General features: G+C 49.4%; 1 protein-coding gene across 2 annotated transcripts in view; it reads right to left on the reverse strand.

Annotated features, from left to right (window-relative positions):
• The window catches only part of Itgal (integrin subunit alpha L), a 36,921-nt gene extending 12,750 nt beyond the window's left edge, over positions 1-24,171 (reverse strand). For both annotated transcript variants that reach the window (XM_040753969.1, XM_005064364.4), the window contains exons 1-18: positions 23,985-24,171; positions 22,895-22,994; positions 21,155-21,249; positions 20,979-21,046; positions 19,680-19,797; positions 19,433-19,563; positions 18,471-18,616; positions 14,253-14,385; positions 13,798-13,948; positions 12,941-13,014; positions 12,720-12,852; positions 9,392-9,543; positions 8,944-9,081; positions 8,267-8,461; positions 8,005-8,135; positions 5,095-5,255; positions 4,857-5,008; positions 2,510-2,599 (exon numbers count right to left, since the gene is read on the reverse strand). In XM_040753969.1, coding sequence (XP_040609903.1) covers positions 2,510-2,599; positions 4,857-5,008; positions 5,095-5,255; positions 8,005-8,135; positions 8,267-8,461; positions 8,944-9,081; positions 9,392-9,543; positions 12,720-12,852; positions 12,941-13,014; positions 13,798-13,948; positions 14,253-14,385; positions 18,471-18,616; positions 19,433-19,563; positions 19,680-19,797; positions 20,979-21,046; positions 21,155-21,249; positions 22,895-22,994; positions 23,985-24,039 — 2,223 coding nt within the window. In that variant the 5' untranslated portion in view covers positions 24,040-24,171. The remainder of the gene's footprint in view (positions 1-2,509; positions 2,600-4,856; positions 5,009-5,094; positions 5,256-8,004; positions 8,136-8,266; positions 8,462-8,943; positions 9,082-9,391; positions 9,544-12,719; positions 12,853-12,940; positions 13,015-13,797; positions 13,949-14,252; positions 14,386-18,470; positions 18,617-19,432; positions 19,564-19,679; positions 19,798-20,978; positions 21,047-21,154; positions 21,250-22,894; positions 22,995-23,984) is intronic.
• Between the last annotated feature and the right edge of the window lie 26 nt (positions 24,172-24,197).

The raw sequence follows: 24,197 nt of genomic DNA on the forward strand, positions 1-24,197 counted from the left end.
CGCGCGCGCACACACACACACACACACACACACTATGTAATAGAAGAGGGTTTTTTCCCATCATGCTTAGCTGGGTGTGATGGCTCACGCCTATAACCCTAGCAATTAGGAAGTTGAAGTAGCAGGCAGGGTTATTAAGCATTCCAGGCCAACCTGGGTTACAAAATGAGATGGAAAGAGGGAATGTCTCCAAACAAACAAAAGTCAAACAGGCAAAAAGCCAGTTTTAATGTAGACCTCTATTATTTGAAGTTGAGTAGGCCTAGGAGGTATCTTGGCCTAGAACAGATCTAGTCACTTCTTGTATGATTCAGAGGCCTAGGTCCCACACATGCTAAGGCTGAACTCTCTAGTCCTCCTTCCTGACAGAACTGTGCTCTCTCTAGGGCTTCAGGGTACCATCATCTACCATATCCTAAGGACAAATGGTCTCTGTCTTTTGCGTCTCTGTGCATCTCAAGCTCCTGGGAATCCTGCTCTAGAGAGTGTCTTTAATGGATCTCCTCCTCCACATTCCCAGAGTGCCTGGCTATTGCCTGGTGGGACCCACCACCTCTACATCCTCCCTGCTTCTAGGTTTGTGCTGTGGCAGTGCAACCCACATCAGTGCTGGGACTGGCTGCTTAAACGTCCACGTGACAGTAGCAATGTCTTTCCGCTTTCCCATGTGTCTGGTCCTGCCCTACAGGCCTTTGGTTGTCTCCATACATTTCGGGTATGAACACCATCCAGGCCGAGTCCCTGGCATTGGGTCAGGGGTGTGAGTGTGACGAGGTGACAACAATGGTCTGGTCTCTCTTTAACTTGGTTGGCAGACATCTGACAGAGTACAAGGCAATGAGCTACACACAACATGAAGAGAGCTCCCTAAGCTGGGCAACCGGCCACATGCCTGCAATCAGGTTTGGGAGATGGAAGCAGGTAAACCAGGAGTTGGAAGAAGACCCAGGCATCATAGCAAGCCCCAGGCCAGTCTGGGCTATATGAAGCAGGGAGCGGGGAGGAAAGAAAAGAGAGGGAGAGAGAAAGACTCTCGGTGCCTTTGTCCAGGTGTCTGGATACAGATACACATGAAGTAAGGCCTGTGCTTTAGTCTGGTTTGATCAACGCCCCATCTTGCTTACATCAAGTTTTAGTTGGATTTCTGACACTGGCATTCAAACCACCCAAGAGGAGCTGGAGAGATAACCCAGCAGTTAGGAGCACTGACCACTCTTCCAGAGGACCCGGATTAGTTCCCAACACCCTTGTAAATGGTAGCTCAAAGCTCTAGTTTCAGGGGATATGTGCCCACTTCTGACCTTCATGGGCACATATGTAGTGCAAATACATGCATACAGGCAAAACACGCATGCATATAAAATTAATAACTACGAGAAGAATTCAGCTCATGAATATATAGCATTCCATTTTCCCACATAGAAATTCTTTCATGTTTCCACAATGCTCTTAGCTGGTTCCTAACTCTATCTGCCTCATCTCCCCCTTTGTGCCTTTCACCCCGCAGTCTCCAGTGTCTTTTGCCTATACCACATTGTATCTTTCTGCACGCTTGGGGACCTCTGGGTCACCTCTATGGGCAGATTTGCCTTACCCCCTCAGATCTCTGGCATACATTACTGCGGCCTGGCCCATGATTCCACAGCAGCGCCATTGAAGAGGGTTGTCGCCATGGCCTCTCTGGCAGCAGGCTGTGAGCTCCTCCAGGACAGGGTCACACTCATGGACCACAACAAGATGGGTGCCCAGAGGTGGCACAGCACAGAGAGGGCCTCAGTTAGCTTTGCGGTCGGGCAGCCGGTACACCGTGTTTGTTTCATTGTAAGCACTCTGCCCTCACCTCCAAATCCCAGCATGGGGGCGGGGTGGGGATGCACCCCTCGCATGGTGCCATAGGCACAGAAAGACTTTGATGGCCACCACACAGGCCTCCTCTGGCTCTGGAAGAGCCCCACTAAGAGGAGACGGTGGGGCGAGAACCCACTGAGGCTTTGCCAGGAAGATTCACAATCGGGCTCCCAGGCCACCTTCTTCCCCCAGACCCTGTTGCCTCTCACCAGCCCAACCGCCAGCCAAATGTCAAGTGTTTCAAAAGAGGACGTCATGCTTCTGGCCCTGCGTAGGCAGTGTCTGATCTTGGGAATTACAATAGAAGCTTTCCCCACTAGTTTTATAGACCCCAGTTTGAATTGGATACCCAAGGGAGAGAAAGCTAATTAAGGTGCCCTGTCATTGTAACATCAAGGGACAGGGCTGGTCCAAAGCTAACCCTTCTGAAGCTCTCCCTGGAGTGTATGTTAGACAGTGCTGGAGAGTAACGTGGTTAGGGCTGATGCCTAGCAGGACCTGGAACAGGTTCACTGAACACTGGCTTGCCTTCTTTCCAACGCGGTTTTAAGTGCAGACTCATGAATTCCCTTCTTGCTTAAGTAACACATATTCACTTTACTGTTGCTACATAGATTTTCCAGCCTTCCCTTTAAAACATCCATCCCTCCATCAGTCTTACCATCTTTCGGTCCCTCGGTGTTCCTTCTTCCTCCAAAAGAGAGAAATTCAGAGAGACATTGATAGGAGAAATGAGGTCTTGAATGCAGACCTGAGGGTGAGGACACAGCAGCATGATGAATCTAATCAAAACCACAATTCAGACCAAGTGAGAGCGTGCCTCGTCTGTACTTGACCAGTGGTAACATTCTATCAGTTACGCGTTAAGACCTCATCATTTCCCACTGTACACACATGAATGCACTAAACACATTTATTATGTATCAGGCATTTATAATGTGTTTCCCAGTACAAGCTTTCATTCCTCATTGCCAGACATCACTAATCAGTCCCACAGTTTTCCACAGGATTGTAATGGAGGCACTTGAACCATCTGTGGTGGTTTGAATGAGAATGTCCCCATAGGCTCATGTGTTTGTACACTTGGTCTCCAGCTGATGGAACTGTTTGGGAAGGGTTAAGAGGTGTGGCTTTGTTGGAGGAGGAGTGTCACTGTGGGTGAGCTTTGAGGTTTCAAAAGCCCATGTCATTCCCACTTACCTTTCTCTGCCTCTTGCTTAGAGATCAGAGGTAAGCTGGCAGCTACTCTGGCAACATGCCTGCCTGCCATGCCTGCCTGCCTGCTGCCATGCTCCGTGCTGTGATGGTCATGGACTCACCCTCTGAAATTGTAAGCTAGCTCCAACAAAATCTTTGTTCTATAAATAGCTTGGCCATGGTGTCTCTTCATAGCAACAGAAAAGTAACTAAGACACCATTGTTAAGTTGGTCCAGACATGGTGGTTCATGCTGGGACTTAAGAGGCTGAGGCAGGAGGATTACATAGTACTCCATGCCAGCCTGAGCTACAAAGCAAGACCTTTTTCAAACAATTTTTCAAGATTGTTTTAGGGAGCTGAAAGGTGGCTTATTGGTTAAGAGCACTGACTGCTCTTCCAGAGGAATCTGGTTCCATTCCCAGCACCCACAAACCTAGGAAATCCAATGCCTTATGTCCTGCTTGGACACCAGGCATGCAAGTGGTACAAAGACATACATGCAGGCAAAATACCCATGTATATTATACATGTACATCTATATAATACACATATGATATACAAATGTTATTATATACATACATTTATTTAATAATATTTATTATGTATATATCTATTCTAAACAGCCACTATCAAATTTCTTTTTTTTTTTTTTTTTTTTTTTTTTTTGGTTTTTCGAGACAGGGTTTCTCTGTGGCTTTGGAGGCTATCCTGGAACTAGCTCTTGTAGACCAGGCTGGCCTCGAACTCACAGAGATCCGCCTGCCTCTGCCTCCCGAGTGCTGGGATTAAAGGCGTGTGCCACCAACGCCCGGCCACTATCAAATTTCATGGAAGACTATTCCAGAATAATTAGGCTATTCCTCCTTTGACTACAGAGATCAGATCTATCTTTTGTCATTACTAGTGACCATAACAGTGTAGTTAGGCTCTCAATTTGAACTATGCCTAAGGAGCCTACAGATCTTAAGAGGTGAGCACAATCATTCCCTATTCATAATGAGGGAAAGAGCTCTAAAAACTGATGCGATTGTCTTCAGACCTAGAACTGACAGGAACAGAGCCAAGGGCTCCTGTGTCATATGGATGTCTTCTCTGGCAAATTTATGTCTTAGGTTTCCAGAGTTAAAAGGGTGGGGTGGGAGGGTCAGAGGGACACAGTACTAGTTGGGGGCAAACTGAGACTGTGAGTGGATAATTGTCCAGGGTGGGTGCTAGTGCCTGGGCAATGGTCTGGTTCTGTATGTTTGACACCCCAGAGAAGGAACCTAACACAAGCAAACTCCATCTAGACATTTCAGCAACTGTCCAAAATCATATTAAAATAAAATGGGGCCAAGGGCTGGTGAGACGGGTCAGGGGTTGTTACTTCAAGAGGTCCTGGGTTCAGGTCCCAGCACCTGCACAGTGGTTGGCAACCATCTGTGAGGGAGCTGATGCTTCTTCTGACGGGCAGGTGCACATGCAGGTAGAGCCCTCATAGACACGTATATAGCACACAAGTAAACCTTTGAAAATTAATTAACTAACTAATTAATTGGGGAGGGGGTTGGGTGTGGTGGCTCACACCTTTTATCTCAGCACTCAGTAGGCAGAGGCAGATGGATCTCTGTGAGTGAGGCTAGCCTGGTCTACAGAGCGAGTTCCAGGACAGCCAGGACTTCACAGAGAAACCCTGTCTGGAAAAACAAAAGCAAAATAAAGCAGTCAGCGTCGCCTGTCACAGCTGTATGCTGACAGAGCCAAGCCTGTGCCCTCATTGCTTCTCACTGCTCTCAGCCCTTCCCAGAACGCCGGCACCAGCTCCCTTACCGGGAAGTGAAACGAGAAGTCCATGCAGGACTTATCTGGGGTGACAGATGTGTTCCCACTGAGCTCATGGCTCCCTCCTGGGAACAGACCTCGGCTCCTCGACCGATGGCCATCCAGCTGCAGAGTGTAGCTAAGGTTGACATGCAGGTGACCTAGGCACGGAGGAAGGCAAGAATTGAATGATGGGGGGTCCTCCCGACATTGGGGGCTCTTCTGGGAGCAGGGGGACGGCACTGACCCTGAAACTGAGGTGTGAGAGGCAGGATCTGGAGGCACACCTTGAGTGTGACTCCTCCCTTCTGCTCCGGGCTGCCTGAGAAGGAGCACTCCACCTCCTGCACCGGGATTTCGTTTGGGGAGAAGGACATCTCAGTGACAACGTCCACTACTGGCCTCGAGCTGCAGAGCAGAAAACCGAGCGTCTCTCCCTGAAGCACATCCCACTGGGCCTGTGGCACACATTTGGGAGCTCTGTCCAGCAGAGGACAGAGGACTCCCTCGCCATGTCACTGTCAAACGTCCCTCAATAACAGCAGCAGCGACAACTATGGCTTTCCTAGTTCACTAGCCTTGTGACCCACTTTTCCATAAAGAAATGATCCTTGAAAAAAGAGAAACCAGGCAGTGAGGTGATGCCTTAGTAGGGGTAAAGGCGCTAACCATCTAGACTAGCGACGAGAGTTTGGTTCACAGGACCCACATGCAGAAACAGAACAGACTGCTACAAATTGTGCTTTGACTTCCACATTTGTGCACAGCACACACGTGTGAGTGTGAGCACACGCTCCCACAGGCACATGCACACACAATACATACATAAATAAACAAACATAACTTCTTGTTTTTGAGATAAGGTTTCACTACATATTCTTGACTGGCCTGGAAACTGCTCTGTAGACCAGGCTGAAATTGAACTCAACAAAGATCCACCTGCTTCTGCCTCGCAAGTGTTGGGATTGAAGGAGTGCGTCACCACAAACAGCTCGATAAACATGATTTTCAAGAAGGCTGTCAACGGTGTGGTTCAGCAGGTAAAGGCACTTGCTCCCAAGCTTGATCACCAGGGTTCAGTCTAGAGAAGCTACACGGTGGAAAGAGAAACCTGACCCCCATCAATTGTCCTCTGACTCCCTATATGCACACCCACATGCACAAATAAATGAATAAATAATAAATAAATAAATGCTGTTTGGAGAGATAGAGAGAGAACAAGAGGAATCAGAGTGGCACACCTATAAGCACTCTTAAGCATGAGACAAAGACCACAACCTAGGCTAGTGAGATCCTAAGAGGGCGACAGGGAGAAAGAGAGAAAGAGAGAGAGAGATACCCACATGATACAGTGGTAGGTTCTATGCTGGGTTTTATGGTATTAAGAAATGGACTTAGAGACTGTGCCCATTGCCATATGGCAGGCAGGCAGGCAGGCAGGCAGGCAGATATAAGGTCTTACTATGTAGGCCCTGGTTGCCCTGGAAATCACTATGTAGACCAGGTCATGCTATATAATGTTCAGAATACATTTCAAGCTTTTTATTACCCATGATGTGTTTATTGCCTGTCTCAACAGCCTTGTTTCCTACCACAGTGTCCCTTGGGACAACCACATTCTAGCCACACTTCCCCTCTTTCCTGTCAGCCTTCTACTTCCTTATGGCCTTGGCACATGCTGGGATTTCTAGAAAGCTCTTAGCCTAGGCTTCTCACAGCCTACACATTTTCAATTTTCAGTTCTCAGCTCCAACACCAACCCCCAGAGAGGCCCGGATCTGCAACAGGCTGTCTCTGCTACTGTCTCCCAGGAGCCTGCTCTCCTTGTAGCCAACAGTCCAGCTTTATGTTTTCATTATACATATCCTCACACACACACTAGGGGCACAATGTCTGACCCAGTGTTCAAGATATGGCAGGTGCTGAGCATGGTGGTACATCTCCATGATCCTGGCAGAGAGAGGTAGAGGCACCAAGACCTTGACTCCAAGGACAGCCTGGGCTACCATACTAAGCTCTAAGCCAGCCTGTACTCCAACGTGACCCTAAACAAAATCCCCCAAATAAAAAACAAAACAGAAAAGTCTTGGTGAGCAGGCTAAGGGTGGGGTGCAGTGATAGAATGCGTCCCAGCCTGCACAAGGCTCTGGTTTCCATCCCCAGCACTGCCACAAGGCAAAAGGGGGCCGGCAAGAGGACTCAGTGTCAGGGTAGAGGAGTTTGCTTCCAAGCCTGACAGCATGAGTTTGATCCTGGGACCCACAGGGTGGAAGGAGAGAACTGATTTCCAAGAGTTGCGTTCTGATCCTCACATGTAGTGTGGCATGTGCCTGAGAGCACACACACACACACACACACACATAGACACACACACACACATAGACACACACACACATAGATACACACACACACACATAGACACACACACACATAGACACACACACACATAGACACACACACACATAGACACACACACACATAGACACACACACACATAGACACACACACACACATAGACACACACACACACATAGACACACACACACACATAGACACACACACACACATAGACACACACACACATAGACACACACACACACATAGACACACACACACATAGACACACACACACATAGATACACACACACACACATAGACACACACACACATAGACACACACACACATAGACACACACATACATAGACACACACACACATAGACACACACACACACATAGACACACACACACATACACACACACATACACACACACACACACATAGACACACACACAGACACACACACGCACACACACAAATGAACATAACTTTTAAAGGCATACTATGTGATATCTATTCCCTGTGCCATGTGGCTAACAAAGCAGGAAATGTCACCAGCACTTCAAACATGGAGAAACTTTGGTTCCAAAAACCCAAGGCAGCAGAATTTAACATCATATAATGCTTTTAGGACCAGAGAGACTTGGGTTCAAACCTCTTCTCTGTCTTTGAGTAGCGACTGCTGAGCCTGGGGTAAGACATGGAAACCGTGAAGGAGGGCTGGCCCCCGAGCCCCCGAGCATCGCAGTGCAGTGTCCCCAGCTTCAGGAAGGAAGAGAGCCACCCTGATAAGGACGACTCAGGAAGCCCATCTTACCTCAGCACAATCACCCGGCCCTCAGCTCCTACAACTACATCTGCCAGCCTGTCCCCTCCAAGGTCCTTCACCCCATGGATGGAGCGTCCAAACCACTGGATTCCTGGGGACACCTGGGTTCCTTGTATTCTCTATGAGGGAGCAAGAGAGAAATGGGTGCTAAACTGGGAGAGGCCAGGTGCAGGAACCGAAGTCAAGGATCAGCCTGGGCCATGAGCTTGGAGGCTTCAAGGCACATGCATGGGCAGGCGGGGTTCCTTACCTGGCTTGGTTGGGGACTGAGTCCTCCAGGCTGCCCATTGAAGATATACACAGCCCCCTGCTCCTCCAGAGGGGCTCCCACGGCCACGTCTGTCAGCCCATCCCCATTGATGTCTGTCAGGGCAGTGATGGCAGCACCAAACCGCCCAAGTGGGTAACCAGGGTTGCCCAGCAGCTCTGAGACCATGCTGAACACCTTCAAGAAAGGAGAAGGATTGTATGTTATCCCCTTAATCTCAGCAAACTCTCCCAGAATGTGGCGTTGTGGTCGATGCATTGAAGAGCCCAAAGAAACGGTGTGGCCAAGTCCCCCCAAAGCATCACAATGCCACTGTCAGGCTGACAGCCCAGTTTGCTTCTGTTTACATGACCTTGTGGCTCTGGGAAGTGAGGGAGCAGCATTCCTAGCCTTGTGCTCACATCTGTAGTGTAAGGCTCTGAGTGCTTAGGAGGCAATCAAACAATGAAATGAGGCATGTGCAGGAGGTGGCATGCTCCTTCCCAGCTAAGATGCTTAGCACCTTCCCTTGTGCAATAGACCCCAAAGACTATCATGTCAGCTGCTGTTCGTTGTTTAGGGGTTTGGTTGGCATATCCAAGGAGGAGCCCTTCAGGATAACCCAGACCAGAGCCTCTGCCTCACCCCTGGCCTGCCTCAGTGGGAGTCCTGGTCCTCACCTCTCTTTTCTGGTAGATGAACACTCGGCCTCCTCTCTGCTCCCCATAGAACAGGGGTGCTCCAATCAGCAACAGCTCTGTCTCACCATCGTGATCCAAGTCAATGCTACATAGCTCCCCACCAAAATAAGATCCAATCTGTGGGGACAGGAAGGCATCCGACAAGAGTCAACAGGGCCAGCAGGAGGTGCAGATTCCCCCAGCCCCAACCCCTCAGCTGCACCATGCCCACCTTCTCCCATCTTAAATGCAGGATCAGGTCTAGGTTGTACCCTTGAGCTAATGTGAATTAAGAGTTGAGCCCCGGGAGGGTCAGTGTCTTAAGGCAGAAAGTGGAGAAAGCTGTTCTAAGCAGCAAACACGATTCACCCCACACAGTGCAGTGTTTGCCGGGCATAGGACTCATCCCTCATGTTGCACGGGCAGATGCCCTTCCTGTCACTCTCACCTGAGTCCCTTCTATTTTCTGGATCTGACTCCAGTTTCCTCCGGCTTTGGGTACTTGGAAGAGCAGTACTTGCCCCACATGCTGGTATCGTGGGGCTCCCACTGCCAGTAGTGACATGGAGCCACGGGAGGGCATCCAGGCCACAGTGTAACCTAGTGAGACAGAGGCGAGAGACTTGGAGTTAGAAGCACGAAGGTTGCTGGGAGAAAGGAAGCCCAGGACATTGGGCTCATAACCAAGAGACATGGAAATAGCCGGAAGACCTTTTCCCTAAGAGAGGCAGCCCTATGCACTGAACAGCCTTACCACGCCCAAACTTCTCAGTTGTGGACAACCTGACCCAGGGAACAGCCAGCCATGTGCCGATGGACACCGTGTCTGCTGTGCACAATTTACTTTATTTCATATATGTGAGTATTTTACCTGCAGATACACAATGCCCCATGTGTACACTTAGCAACCATGGAGATCAGAGGAGGGTGTCAGATCCCTTGAAACTGGTGTAACAGGTGGTTGTGGGCTACCATGTGGGTATTGGGAATCAAACCCCAGTCCTCTGTAAGAGCAGTCAGTGCTCTAGGTCACTGAAGTCGTTTTTCCCACCCTTCCCACAAGGTTTAGCCAAGAAGGGAAAGCCCAGCCAGATGCAGGTGGTACCATTTCATGCTGAGGCCCGGGACTGAAGGAAAAGTAATAATTTTTCTATTTTTCAGCGATGAATTGTGACAAGCCACCTCAAACCCCTGCCACCGTGCCTTTCCGACCAGTGTACTGCGTCCCTTCCTAAACTGTGAGGCAAAAATAGTCCCTCCCTCCATGCGTTGCCTCGTCAGGGATGTTTGTCATAGCAACAAAATAAGAGACTCACTCACAAACTATTCTCAGAAGGCAAAGAGCTGGGCATGGTGGCGCCCACCTTTAAATCCGGCAGTTGGGAGCTAGAAGCAGTTGGATTTCTGAGTTCGAGGCCAGCCTGGTCTACAATGTAAGTTCTAGGACAGCCATGGCTACACAGAGAAACCCTGGCAAAGTTGATGTGCTGGTACACACTTGTAATCGACTCTCTAGGCAGGAATCTGCAAGTTCCACATCAGCCGGTCTACTCACACCAAAAGGAAAGGGTGGGAAGGATGTGTGAGAAACAGCCATTCTTAAACATGTTACTTCAAAACCCTTTTTAGGGCCGGAGAGCTGGCTCAGCAGTTAAGATCACTGGCTGCTTTTCTGCAGAGGATCCAGGTTTGAGAACGAGTATCTATGGTGGTTCACAGTACCAGAGTATATGATGCCCTCCTCTGGTCTTCAAGAGCACTACATGCAAAAAGTACACAGACATACATGTAGACAAAACCATACACATACCATAAAAATATAGATGCCTTGAAATGTCTCAAAAACAAAAATCTTTTCACCAAGATGGCAGTAAAAGTAAAAAAGAAATCCCCATCCCCTCTCACCCTGAGACCACAAGCATTGCTGAATGACATCCACAGCCATCCAAACGTGACCACGTGTCACCCACTTTCTGGTGACCCAAACTACCGTGGCTGTGGAGGCAGAAGAGCACCCCAGGAGAAGCACTGTCACCCAGTTCCCCTGGCCACTCTGGCGAGGACAGCAAGCGCCTGTGCACTGTGGACAAGGCCAGATCAAGCAGGCTGTGAAGCCCTCTAAGCCACTGCTGGGGCCCAGATCAAACCTTGATAAGGTTCAGCAAGAAATAGAGGGCACATGCCCCCAGCTGCTGCCCTGGGTGTTGCCACAATAAATAAACAAAAGTAAATATGGAGCTGGGCACTTTAACCCCAGCACTTGGGAGGCAGAGACAGGTATATCTTTGAGTTTGGAGGCCAGCCTGGTCTACACAATGAGTTCCAGGCAGGAAACTTTGTCACCCCCCAAAAACAAAGCAGTAAATACAGTTCAAGAGTCTATCAAATAGGCTGGAGAGATGATGGTTCAGTGATTAAGAGCACTGACTGCTCTTCCCAGAGGACCCAGGTTCAATTCTCAGCATCCACATGGCAGCTCACAACTGTCTAACTCCAGTTCAAGGGGACCTCACACCCATGGCAAAGCACCAATGCACATAAAATAAAATAATTAATTTTTAAAAAGGAGTCTGGTTCTTTTTAGAACAACTGAAAATAAGAAAAGCACAGGAAAGGAGGAGACTGAATGTCCTCCCTGACCAGTGAGTATGTTCATGAAGCTGGAGCCCAGAGGATGCCCTGGGAATCAGGGACAGGTGTAAAGCCCAGGCCTATACTTCCTCACTGTGTGACCTGGTGAAAATCCCTCCAAGACTCTTAATCTGTTTATAATCTTAAAAAAAAAAAAAGGAGCCGCGTGGAAGCGGTTCTGAGAATCAGATAAGACCAGAAACATAAGTGCTTAGCATCCCGCTAGTGAGTGAGAGCGGACATCAGAAGAGCAGCTAGAGAGAGGAAGCCCATGCACAGAGCCAAGGGAAGGGTGTCAGGGTGAGGCCCTGGGGCAGCCTGGGGGAGCTCCTCTGGTGAACTAGCCTGGAGCTGTGCAGAGTGAGGCCTCAGCTGGGCCTGAGAGAGAGCTTGCACCTGCACCCTAGAGGTCAGAAGGTATCAAGGTTCCTGGAGCTGGAGTTACAGGTGGTATGAGTTTCCCAATGCAGATGCTGGGGACTGAACTATGGTCCTCAGCATGAGTAACAAGCACTGTTAATCTTCAAGTTCTCTCCCCAGTTTCCCCCAACCCCCGCATTCTTTTTCAGATAATCTCTGTTTGGGCCACGAGGGCTTCTGAACTCACAGTCTTCTTGCCTCGGCCTCCCGAAGTCACAGGCCTATGCCATCATCGTGCCTAGCTGGAAAGAACTCTTGAAATTAAATAAAACTGGGCTGATGAGATGGCTCAGCAGGTAAAGGCTGCTGCCACCAAAGCTCATGACCCATTGCCAAGACACGCACGGCAGAAAGAAGAACCAACTCTTGCGAGTTGTCCTCTGAGCTCCACACATGCCCTGTGGCATTCACATACAATCTATCCTAGAGTCCATAACAGTTTGTCTCACAAAAATATTCACACCTGTAATCTAGCACTTGGGAAGCTAAAATAATAGGCTTGCAGTGAGTTCCAGGTCACCTTGAACTAGATCAGACCCTGTTTCAAATCTTCTTCTCTCTCAAAAAGGAAACAAAGGAAGAAGGAAGGAAGGAACAAAGGAAGGAAGGAAGGAAGGAAAGAAGGAAAGAAGTAAGCTAGTTTCCACTGTTATTTTGAAAGCTAGTCTGAGCTAGTCTCTGGCCTTTCCAACCAGAATAAAACAGCAGAAAAGCAAGGTGCTCACCCAGATAGCCTGCTCTCATATCTGAGGTTAGTGGTTCGTTCCCAACAAATGTGGCATCCTGCAAGTCTTCAGTCAGATCCAAAAAGCCCCCAGCCCAGTCCTTGGCTCCAACTGCTCCCACAACTGCATGGCCCTGCTCAGGGAAGGAGAGGAAAAGGCTGAGTGTCATTCTGAATCAGGGAGCCGACGGCACCCCATCTCATCGCCTCATCGCTGGGCACCTTGCTGAGGTCTGCGCTGATCCCACTGGAGGAGAGTTCCATGTTAAAGGATGTCAGGTCTTGTACGTTTGTGCCTGGGGGACAAAGTAGATCAAAGGGACAATGAGAAGGGAGACATCTGTGGGAACAGCAAACAGACACAACACTGCTGGGCGTTGGTGGCGCACGCCTTCAATCCCAGCACTCGGGAGGCGAGTTTGTGGCCAGCCTGCTCTACAGAGTGAATTCCAGGATAGGCTCCAAAGCTACAGAGAAACCCTGTCTCAAAAAAAAAAAATAGAGGCACAATATTACAACCTTGACCTTGGGACAAGGCAGAATGCATAAACTTGAATGTTATAGGATCAGTGTTTCTCAAGGGTCTGACTACACAGTGTAGGCCCCAAGCCTACGTGCATACAGGCAGTACTAAGGGAACTCAGGTATTAGTTTTTGGGTTTTGTTTTGTTTTTAAACAGAAAAAGTGAACAGAGAAGGAAGAGCTCTGTCTGAGGTCACACAGCAAGTAAGAAGCAAGCAAAGATCCTTAACCAAGTCTACCTGGTCCCGCCCTATGCACACAGTGTGTCTTCCTGAGTTGGGCACTAAGGCTGTGTCCCGGCACAGGGCACTTCCCTGTGGACCCTAGTTCCTGCAAGCACACTTGACTGCCTGGAGAAAGGTCCCCATGTTCAGTCCTCTGCTGACATCATCCAAAACCTCTTATTCTAGGTCAGGAACGAGTGTCTGTGGGCTCCGCCCCCTGGCTCCTGCCAGGTTGCCCATCTTACGTCATGTGGGGGCCACAATCAGCAGTGCTGGGGTGAGCCACCTCTCCAGCCCCTCCTCCCCACCAGCTGCCAGGGTCTGGAACTCACCCTCAATTATGTAAATCCTCCTCTGCAGGTCATCAAATAGGCCCTTAAGCTTCTCAAATGTGTCCAGAATCTTGACAAATTCCTTTGTGGGTTTGGAGGCAAATATGTGAAGACTCTCCTGTTCTTGTGTGGACTTAAAATTCCGTCCAACCTGTGAGGGAGGAGAGGGAGAGCTGGAGCACCCCAAATCAGCCAGAAGACGTAGGCACAGTGACGAGGGGGCCACATGGAGAGCTGCAGCACCCCAAATCAGCCAGAAGATGTAGGCACAGTGACGAGGGGGCCACATGGAGAGCTGCAGCACCCCCAAACAGCCAGAAGACGTAGGCACAGTGACGAGGGGGCCACATGGAGAGCTGCAGCACCCCCAAATCAGCCAGAAGACTTAGGCACAGTGACGAGGGGGCCTGGAGCTCAGATGAAGAGAGGAGACCACATGGGCCTGGGGACCGTACCCCGATGATGTAGCGGGTAATGTCCTGGGCTGCATTGATGTCTCCAGTGTCAGTAGCCTCACCGTCTGTGATGATGACTAGCACTTTGGTAGCATCTGGCCGGGCACCAGACTCTTCTTTGAACACGTTTGTCCTGTGTCCAAGAAAGGGGAATGTGCGATTTCTCTCAAAGCAGAGCCCAAGGCCTCACCCCCGGCTCCCCCACTGCTCACAGAATCATTGCCCAGGCAACCAAGCAGAAGCCTTTCCCCAATCTACCAAGCAGGTTTTCTAAGCCTTCAAGTGTTCTCCTGACCCAGACGCCACCCTTTAGACAAGCTCTCTTTCTGGATTGGCGGGCTTCACTCTATTCTGGGTAATGTGTCCCAGAGTTCATGTGTAGCCATGGGGAAGTTTGAGGAGGGGTGACTCTGGGTTTTGCCTACCCTCCATTCTGATCACATGACAACCACAATTTCGTGAGCTATAGATGTTTGTCTATATGAAATTCCAGTAGGGAAAAGGACTCTGTGGCCAGAGAAATTTGGAGTCACTTTTTCTTTTTTTTCTTTTTTTTTTTGGTTTTTCGAGACAGGGTTTCTCTGTGGCTTTGGAGGCTGTCCTGGAACTAGCTCTTGTAGACCAGGCTGGCCTCAAACTCACAGAGATCAGCCTGCCTCTGCCTCCCAAGTGCTGGGATTAAAGGCGTGCGCCACCAACAAATTTGGAGTCACTTTTTCTAAGCAAGCAATCTGTCAGCCACTTCTTCCTTCCCACCACATCTGGCTCTGCTACAGCAGAAAAATCATCTTCTTTCTTTTTTATTTATCTATATTTGAGAAAGGGTCTCACTACTCTGTAGCCCTGGCTGGTCTAGAACTCATTATGTAGACTAGACTGGCCTCAAGCTCCCAGAAATCCACCTGCCTCCACTCTAGAGTGCTGGCATGTGCCACAACACTCAGCCCAAGAACAATCTCTTTAAGAATATAAATCGGATTTGGGTACCATGGTATATATATGCCTTTGATCCCAGGACTTGGGAGGTCAAGGCAGGAGGACTGTGTGTTAGGAGCCAGCTTGGGCTACAAGCGTGTGAGACTATATCTCCAAAGACAAACACAAATGAACATATATCAGACCACTGCTTCTCTGCTTAAAACTTCTGATGCCTTATTCTGGGGACGCCAAGACCTCGCTACAGACTGAGTCGTCACTCGTCTGAATGGCCACCACCGCGCCACTGACCACACCTGCTGCCATGTCTCCTCCTCTTTATTCTCTCCAGCCACAGAGACAGCCTAGTTCCCGGTTCTTCCTTCACACTTTTTAGTTTTAGTTTAATTATGTGTATTCATATGTGTCTGTGTGGGGGCATGTGCACCTGAGTGCAGGTGCCTCCAGAGGCCAGAAAAGGGTGTTAGATCTCCTGGAGCTGGAGTCCCAAGCTGGCCCAGTGTGGGTGCTGGGAACTAAATTTGGTCCTCTCCAAAAGCAATACATGTTCTGAACCACTGAGCTGTTTCTCCGACACTCTTTTTGAGACAGAGTTTCACTATGTAAGATCTAGCTGACCTGGAACTCCCTATGTAGCCCAGGCTGACCTGGAACTCCCTATGTAGCCCAGACTGTCTTGGAGCTTGCAGCAATCCTCTCTCTGCCTCCTGAGTGCTGACATTAGAGGCATGTGCCACCACATTTGGTTCTTATTGAATATTCCAAATTTGCTGAAGTTGGCTCTTAAGTGTCCTCCCCGGGGCTTGGTCTCCTGAGTGGCACTATTGGCAGCTGGAGGAACTTTTAGGAAGTGGAACTCAGTGAGCTCTTGAAGCCATTGAAGGGGATAACAGGACCCTGACTCCTTCCTCTTTCCCTCCTTGATGTCTGAGCCATTAGCTTAGCAGTTTCTTCCTGCCAAGCCCTCCTGCCATGATGTTCTGCCATGGCCCAAAGCAGTAGAACCTGGATGACCACGGACTGAAGCTTCCAAAACTGAGTCAAGGGTGGGAACTTAGTGGTAGCATGCTTGTCTGCACTAGGAGGCCCTGGGTTCCAATCCCCACAGCACACCCAGAAGCTGCCAAAACTGTGGATGCAAGAAACCTTTCTCTTTATCAGTTCGTGGGCTCAGATATGTTTGTGACAGTGAAGGAACGCTTCCTGTGGGCTTGTGTGGCTCAGGCTCATATCAACAGGACGCATCTCTAGCTGGGTGTAGTGGTACACACCTGTAATCCCAGCACTTGCGAGAGTGTGAGGCAGGAAGATCAGGAGTTCAAAGCCAGCCTTGTCTGCACAGTGAGCTTGAGGCCAGCATGGGGCTATATGAAAGAAAGCCTGTCTCAAATTGCTGTTCTCTGCCAAAGTTCCTTCTCTGATGTTCCTATGCAGCTTTGCTTTACGTTTCTGTATAGTGCATACATCTAATGCATTAAAAACTTGCTTATTTATCGTGTTTATTACATTTCTCACTCCTAGTGAAATGTTAAGCTCCCAGAGGACAGAAGCTTCGTTCACTAGGGACATGGATGCCTAGTGCCTAGAGCCTGACATACAGCCCTCCGCCTGCAGCAGCCAGACTGTCCCCAGGCTACTACCTAAGAACAACTTTTTTTTAATCCTGAAAGGATATAAAGTCAAACAGTGAAGAATATGCAACAGATGCCACCTACAGACAGAACACGACAGGATTTATTCTCTGGTCTTGTGCAGAAAAAGCTGGCAAAGGTCTAACTCAGTCACAGAGTGCTACCCAGGACAGTCAGAGGTCAAAGTGTTTATGACACACATTTCCATAGCCACCTTTTTTTCTATCATAATCAGCACCTTTTAGAATGTCTTGTCCACCCTGTGGGAACCTCTTCCCCTAACAAAACCCCTTCCAAAGATAGACAAGGTGGGTATGCCTGTCATCCCAGCGCGAGGCAGGCTGAGGCAGGAGGATTGCCGTAAGTTTGAAGCAAACCTGGGCTGCTTAGTAACTACCAAGCCAGTGAAGACTACATAGCAGGACTCTGTCTTAAATAAATAAACAAGTAAACACCCCTTCCCATAGTGAGGAGACTCCGATGTGTGAGGCTATGCACATGCCATGGCACACGTGTGGTCAGATGACAGCCTTGGTGCGGGTCCTCGGCTCCCATCCTGTTTGAGGCGGACCTTTCTTGTTTGCTGATGCCCATGTCGTCAGGCTAGCTGGCCCTGCAACCTCCGGGAGGTTATTCTGTCTCTCAACATCTGACCACCCCAGTGCTGGCGTTACAGACAAGTGCCGCTACCTCAGATCTACGCGTGGAATCCAGGCGTCTGAACTCCTGTGACCGAATGCACATAGCCCCTGTTTTACTTTTTTGTTTGCTTGTTTGGTTGGTTTGTTTTTTTGAGACAGGGACTCTCTACAGGGCCCTGGTTGTCCTGGAACTCCCTGTGTAGACCAGCTGTTTTCAAACTCAAAGAGATCCTCCTGCCTCTGTCTCCTGGGTGCTGGGATTAAAAGCATGTAACACCACACCTGACTTCTGTTTAGTTTTTGGAGATGGGGGTCTCACTATATTGTCTGAACTCCTGGGCTCAGTGATCTTTGTTTCGGTCTCCTGAGCAGCTAGGATTGCAAGGAGGCACCCTTACGCCTGGCCCAAGGTATGCTTGAGGGAATTGTTCTAAAGATTGATGTGTGTGTGCTTGTGCACTTGTGTGGTGGCCATAAGAAGACCTACTGTGTCTTCCTCTATCATTTTCTGTATTTTTTTTGTAGCAGGATCTCTCCTTGAACCCAGGGCTCATGTGTTCTTAGCTAGACTGGAAACCAGTAAGCTCCCTGCTGATCCTTCTGTCTCTGTCTCTGTCTAAACTGGGGTTACAAGTATGCACTGGGCACTTGGCTTATTATGTGGGTGTTGGGATCCAAATTCTGGTCTTTGGTATTGCAAGACAAATCTTTTAACAGCTGGGCCATGTTTCCAGTCCCCTGATTTTTTTTATTTGTTTATTTGGACAAGGTCTTACTATGTAGCCTAGGCTAGCCTCCAACCCATAAAACCTGGAATCCTCCTGCAGAAGCCTCCCCAGGCTACAATTAAGGCATGGGTTAACCACATGCTTCTCTTCACTTGAATTTATACGATAAACTGCCACACCCTGCACCTGCCCATGGACTTCCTGCATTACACTGCTGGAAGAGCTGGGTCCCATAGAACTGATGAGGAGACACAGATGTGTCTTTCCTCCAAGGGAACTTACACCACATAGTTGATGGCACCAAAGGTGTTGGTCAGTAAACGCATGTGTCTGACGTTACGGAACAGAGCGTCAGGATCCTTCTGTTTAGCGTAATCCAAGAAAGTGAATTCTGTTTTGTACGATGAGGAAAACTGAACAGCAGCAAACTGGGAAAGAAAGGAAGAAACGTTATAGAGTCTCTGGAGCCCAGGGCCGCCATTGGTGGGCAAGCATCGGCACTCAGCCATCTGCCTCTTACACAGACCCTGAGAAACCCAACTCCACATCCCTGCCCCAAAATCATTCTGATAACTTAAGATAAATATAAACAGATGTAGAAACGAAATTAAAGAAACCCCTGCTTTCTTACCTAGAGATGAGCACTGGGTTCCTGGTCTCTGGACCCACCTACCTCACCAGGATGGACAGTGCCCAGTAGCCATGTCTGTGAAGCCCCTAACTAGACAGTTAGCTCTGCCAGACACAGCTGGGTCAGCCAGAATCTCTTTAGAACCAGGACTTGGCAGGAGCACTAAGGTGGGAGGAAGTTTAAAGTGCTCTTTTGGAACTTTATCTTGTAGATTTAGGAGTTTGCAACAGGCCAGGAAGTCTAAGGAGAGACTGGAGCCTGTCTACACAGTAAACAGAGAGGAAAGATGGAGACAAGCACAAAAGAACTGCCACAGAGAACTGGGCAGCTTTGACCACTGGTTCTTCATGCTGCCAGAGATATAGGCACAATCATGCCTGTGCGTTCTGGACACACACCTCACAATACACTTCCCACTGATGGCATAAGCCAGGTCAGGTGGGTATCTTGGGATATTTACTTTATTTTGTTTACTGAGACAGGCTTTCTCTGTGTAGCTCTGTAGACCAGACTGGCCTGGAACTCAACAGAGATCTGCCTGCCTCTGCCTCCCGAGTGCCCGGCAGGTAGGCATCTCGGGTCTGCAACTAAGGATCCTGATGTGTGGACGTACCTGGTAGGAGGTGTTGCTGAGTTTCCTTATCACATCCTTCATGAAGTCCAAGACTTTTTCAAAGTCATTTTTCTCCAAGCTCATCGAGCCATCGAACAGAAATACTAGGTCAACCTTGCCCTTCGTACACTCTGCAAAGACCACATGAAAACAGGCCTGACTGACAAAGTCTGGCCTGCAGGCTGGCTCCTGTGGAAGCCAGCTCCTCCTCAGAGGTATTTTACCAGCACGGTCTCCAATTCCTTACCCTGATAAGCAGGATGCCCTTGTAACATAGGCCCCCCCAGACTCTGGGGAAAGAGGTAACACTGGCCACTGAGGTAGGTGTTCTGATCACATGTCCGAGACAGTCCAGGATCACAGGCCTGAAGGCAGCAAGGGGAAAAAGTTAAGGCTTCCTTGTGTTATGTGCCTTTCAGGCACTATCACCAGAGAATAAGAACCTTCAGAACCCTGTTACCTCCTTCACTTCCAAATGGTTTTCGTTCTTCCTTTCTTTTTTTTTTTTTCCAAGACAGGGTTTCTCTGTAATCATCCTAAATGTCCTGGAACTCACTCTGTAGACCAGGCTGGCCTCAAACTCTGCCTTCCGAGTGATGGGATTAAAGGTGGCTGCCACTATGTCCAGGCCAAATGGCTTTCAAAGCAAAGCATTCCTGCCTCTAACACTGCCGCCCCCCAGTGCTAGTGTTCTATAACAGCGGGTGCTCACACCTATGGGATGACTCTAACCTCCCATGTTCATCACATGTTCTATGCACAGGTGGGCATTGCCCCTCATTTCCAGGACTACCCCTCCCAACCACACACCCTTTATTCACCATATCAGAACCTCAGTTTTCCAGAATAGACAGTGCTACTCTTTGCATTTACAACTACTGTCTTTTCTGTCGGACTGCAATGTACAGACAGGGCTTTGCCCTTTATACATCTTTGTATCCTACAGCCTTACCCCATGGAATCTAGCACAGGTCCTGACCTGCAATAGTAGGTAAGTAAACAAGTTTAATTAAGCACTGCGTCACACGGGGCATAGGGGTGCATGCCCACGACCCAGCACTGGGAGGCTGAAGCAAGAGACGCCCAGCCTGGGCTACATAACGAGACCCTGTATCAAGGAAGACAACAACAGCAACAACCCACTAACTGTACAAATCTGCAACTATTAGAACATTAAAAATAAATGTAAGTAGCCTGCGTATAGATGTGCTGCGTAGCTCTGTTGGAGGAAGGAGGACTAGTAGCTGAAGGTCAAACCTCAGCTGGGCAGTGAGTTTGAGGCCAGCCCAGCCTATGGAGAAAAGGAAGGAAGACACCCGTTCCCAGTCAGTTCTCAGAAAGCATCAGGGTGATTGCAATCGCTGATGCCGCTAGCACTTTATCCGATCTTTTAACTATTTCTTTTTTCTGAGACGAGGTCTCCTTATGTGACCCAGGCTGTCTCAGCTGCCCCTGTGCTGGGATTACAGGTCTATACCCCATAACTGGCCTCTCTTTCCCAGTGCTCTGCTCCCCGGGCCCTGATTGCATCACACAAAATTCTTACCAAAAGGCTTCCAGCGGTGGCGTCTGTCACTAAGGTCATTCCCAAGTATTTGGAGGTATAGTTGGAACCTGCATGCACCAGAAAGGCAGTTTGGAGGCACTCAGGCCATCAGGTGTGTTGGGGTCAGCCTCCGTTTCCCTGGGACCCCACTGCCCATCCCTTCCCTCCTTACTCACCATGCAGGCTGAGCTGTTGGCAGGAACCACTGCCTGGATGACACTGATAGAGGCGTCCTGTGCTGTCCCCCTCACCTGGAGCTCCCACAACAACCCTGATGGAGAAATCTCACTTGAGGTGAAGTTGGTTGGGCTTTTGCCTACCCAGCCCCTCTTTTCTTGTTTCCTACCCACTCATCCTCCCTCCCTCCCTCCCTCCCTTCCTTCCTCTCTTTTTTTTTCCTTTTTGAGACAGGGTTTAACTGTATACATAGCCCTGGCTAGCCTAGAACTTGCTAGCCACATGGTTAGTCTTGAACTCACAGAGATCTAACTTTCTTCTCTCTCCCAAGTGCTGAGATTAAAGTCATGCACCACCACACCAGGTTCTTCTGTTTTTGTTTTGTTTTGTTTTGTTTTTTTCAAGACAGGATTTCTTTTTGTAGCCCTGGCTGTCCTGGAACTAGTTCTGTAGCCCAGGCTGGCCTTGAACTCACAAAGATGCACCTGCCTCTGCCTCCTGAGTGTCGGGAGTAAAGGTGTGCACCACCACCACTCAGCTGTGCGTCTTAACAAGGGATTCAGAGTGATGCAAGCCTGGCTGCTCCGTGGGTAAAGGCGCTCAGCAGCCTGACAGCCTTAGTCTGATCTGATCCCCATGACCCAAAAGGTAGAAGGAGGGAGCTGGTTTCAGCAGTTTGTCCTGACTTCCACACACACACTATGGCCTTCATGTACACACACTATCACACCACACCAACAATAACCGGATGCTGGATGCTAAAAGCTTTGTGCAAGGCAATGCAGCTCTTACCCTTCAGGGAGCTCCTCCATGCCTCTTCTCTCCCAAAAGCCAAATAACATCATTCTAGAACCTTACGTTTTTTTCTATTTGCAGTCTAGAAGAGTGGTCTGTCAGATGGACACCTTAGGACTTCGTTTGCTAGGCCATCAACTCTAAAGCTATTTTGGTGACACAGGCCTGTCATCTCTGTTACTCAGAGACAGAGGCAGGAGGATAATAAGTCCCAAGTTAGCCATGGAAACTTAATAAGACCCTGTCTATAAATAAAATTAAAAATAAGCCAGGTCAGGTGGGACTTGCCTGTAATCCCAGAACCCCAGTGGTAGAGGTCAGGAGATCAGAAGTTCAAGACTATGCTCAGTTACAGCAAGTGTGGAAGCAGCATGGCCTACAGACTGCCTCCAAACAAAGTAAACAAAGAAATGAAGACCTAGGGTGCAGCTCAAGGGAGAACTCGGCAAACACACAGACCTAGTGTTCAAACAACAGCAGCACTACCAACAAAGCCATCAGTGACCAAGCTTGCCTACTATGTGTTCAACTAGGTTATGAATTAGAAAGAGGAGCCGGGCATTGGTGGCGCATGCCTTTAATCCCAGCACTCAGGAGGCAGAGGCAGGTGAATCCCTGTGAGTTCGAGACCAGCCTGGTCTACCGAGCGAGTTTCAGGACAGGCTTCAAAACAATACAGAGAAACCCTGCCTCGAAAAAACTAAAAAACAAAAAACAAAAAAATGAATTAGGAAGAGGAAAGGAGAGGGTCCCTAGACACTCATGTGGCATATTACCCATCACCCTCATTTTGTGGTATTGGGGAGCCTTGTCCCTGTTATTGAAAAGCCACCTAGCAGACACGTGCAGAAGTGAGGCCAGCCCCAGCTTTGTGACCCTGGGCAGATATGGAACCCTGCATACTCTCCTGATTGTGGAGGGGAGTTTAAAGGGTAGCAACTCACCCATCTCCGACCTGCAAGACCCGGTACCCAAAGTGTCTTCCAGCATGTGCTAAGAAACTCTGAGCATGCCGCGTGTCCAGGTTGTAGCTCCAGGCCTCAACTGAGGGAAGCAAACTCAATCAGTGCTTCCTGTCCAGACCCCACATCCCACGTGCTGCCCCAGGGCCGCTTCCTCCAAACCCAGAGGCTGCCTACACCCAAGCAGAGACGGACTGGTGCCAGGACTTTCCCTCTAGGGCCTAGACTGGAGGATAGGAGATGACACAATCTGTCTCCCACGGCACAGACAACTCCTTCCCAGGCCCTGAGGACTCAACTTCCCCTTGGACCTATTGGCAAAGAAGTAAGAGTAAGAAGGCGGAGGCCCATGAGAAAGAAGCCAGGGAAAGGGGCCCCAGGCAGAGAATGACCAAGTTCCCAGGCAGAGACCAAAGAGGGTGCCCCGAGGTGCAATGGCTACTCCACACACTGCTCTTTTCTGGGGGGTCTCGCAGCCCAAGACCTGAGAACCCCAAAGATCAACTTCACTGAATCTCCATATCTTGTGCCCAGCAGGGAGCTGAACTCAAGCTCTGGAACCCACCAGGCCAGGGTATCTCCTGTACCTTTAGAATTCAACACCTTCCCCTTCCCAGCTAGAGTGTCATCCACAGAGCTGGCCAAGCCTTCCTTACAGTCAGACTTAGAACCCTGCGTCCTGCGATGTCAGGGATGAGGTACCCTTATTTACTTAGGTGAAGGGAGGTGATGCCTCCGAGCAAGGAGAGCTAATACGGTGGTGGTGGAGTAACCCAAGCCGGCATTCTCCTCCCCACCCTGGGTCCCACCAACCATCTACCTAAGACCTGAAGACCCACTCCACCTCCCCTGCTCCCTCCTCGCCCTTTTCTCTCCTTGCTATCATGTTTTGACATCATGTGGGTCCCCACTTATCTCTCTGAGGTTCCTGGATCCCACATCGCCTGGGTCCCACATGGCCTGTGCCACCCACCGCTCAGAGTGGCCCCTTGTTTCCTACAGCTCTACAAAGTCTTCTGGTTTCTCCTGCCACAGACAATGTCCCTTCCCCCATCCCTCCTGGATTTCCTACCAAACAGTTGGAGTCCCAATAGCAACAGCCTGGCGCCAGCGATGTGGAAACTCATCTGCACCAGGGAGGGACCTGTGGGTCCAGCCTCAGTCTCTGAGAGCTCTTGAGATTTCTGGCAGCTAGACGGGGTGGAGAGGGAAATGGTGGTGTCTCTTGCATGGGGCCCCTTGCAGTGCAACTTTCTCAGGGCGCCAGGCTGGTGACACTGGGTGG

The sequence above is a fragment of the Mesocricetus auratus genome, unplaced genomic scaffold (genome assembly GCF_017639785.1).
Source record: "Mesocricetus auratus isolate SY011 unplaced genomic scaffold, BCM_Maur_2.0 Super-Scaffold_4256, whole genome shotgun sequence".
Classification (NCBI taxonomy): Eukaryota; Metazoa; Chordata; class Mammalia; order Rodentia; family Cricetidae; genus Mesocricetus; species Mesocricetus auratus.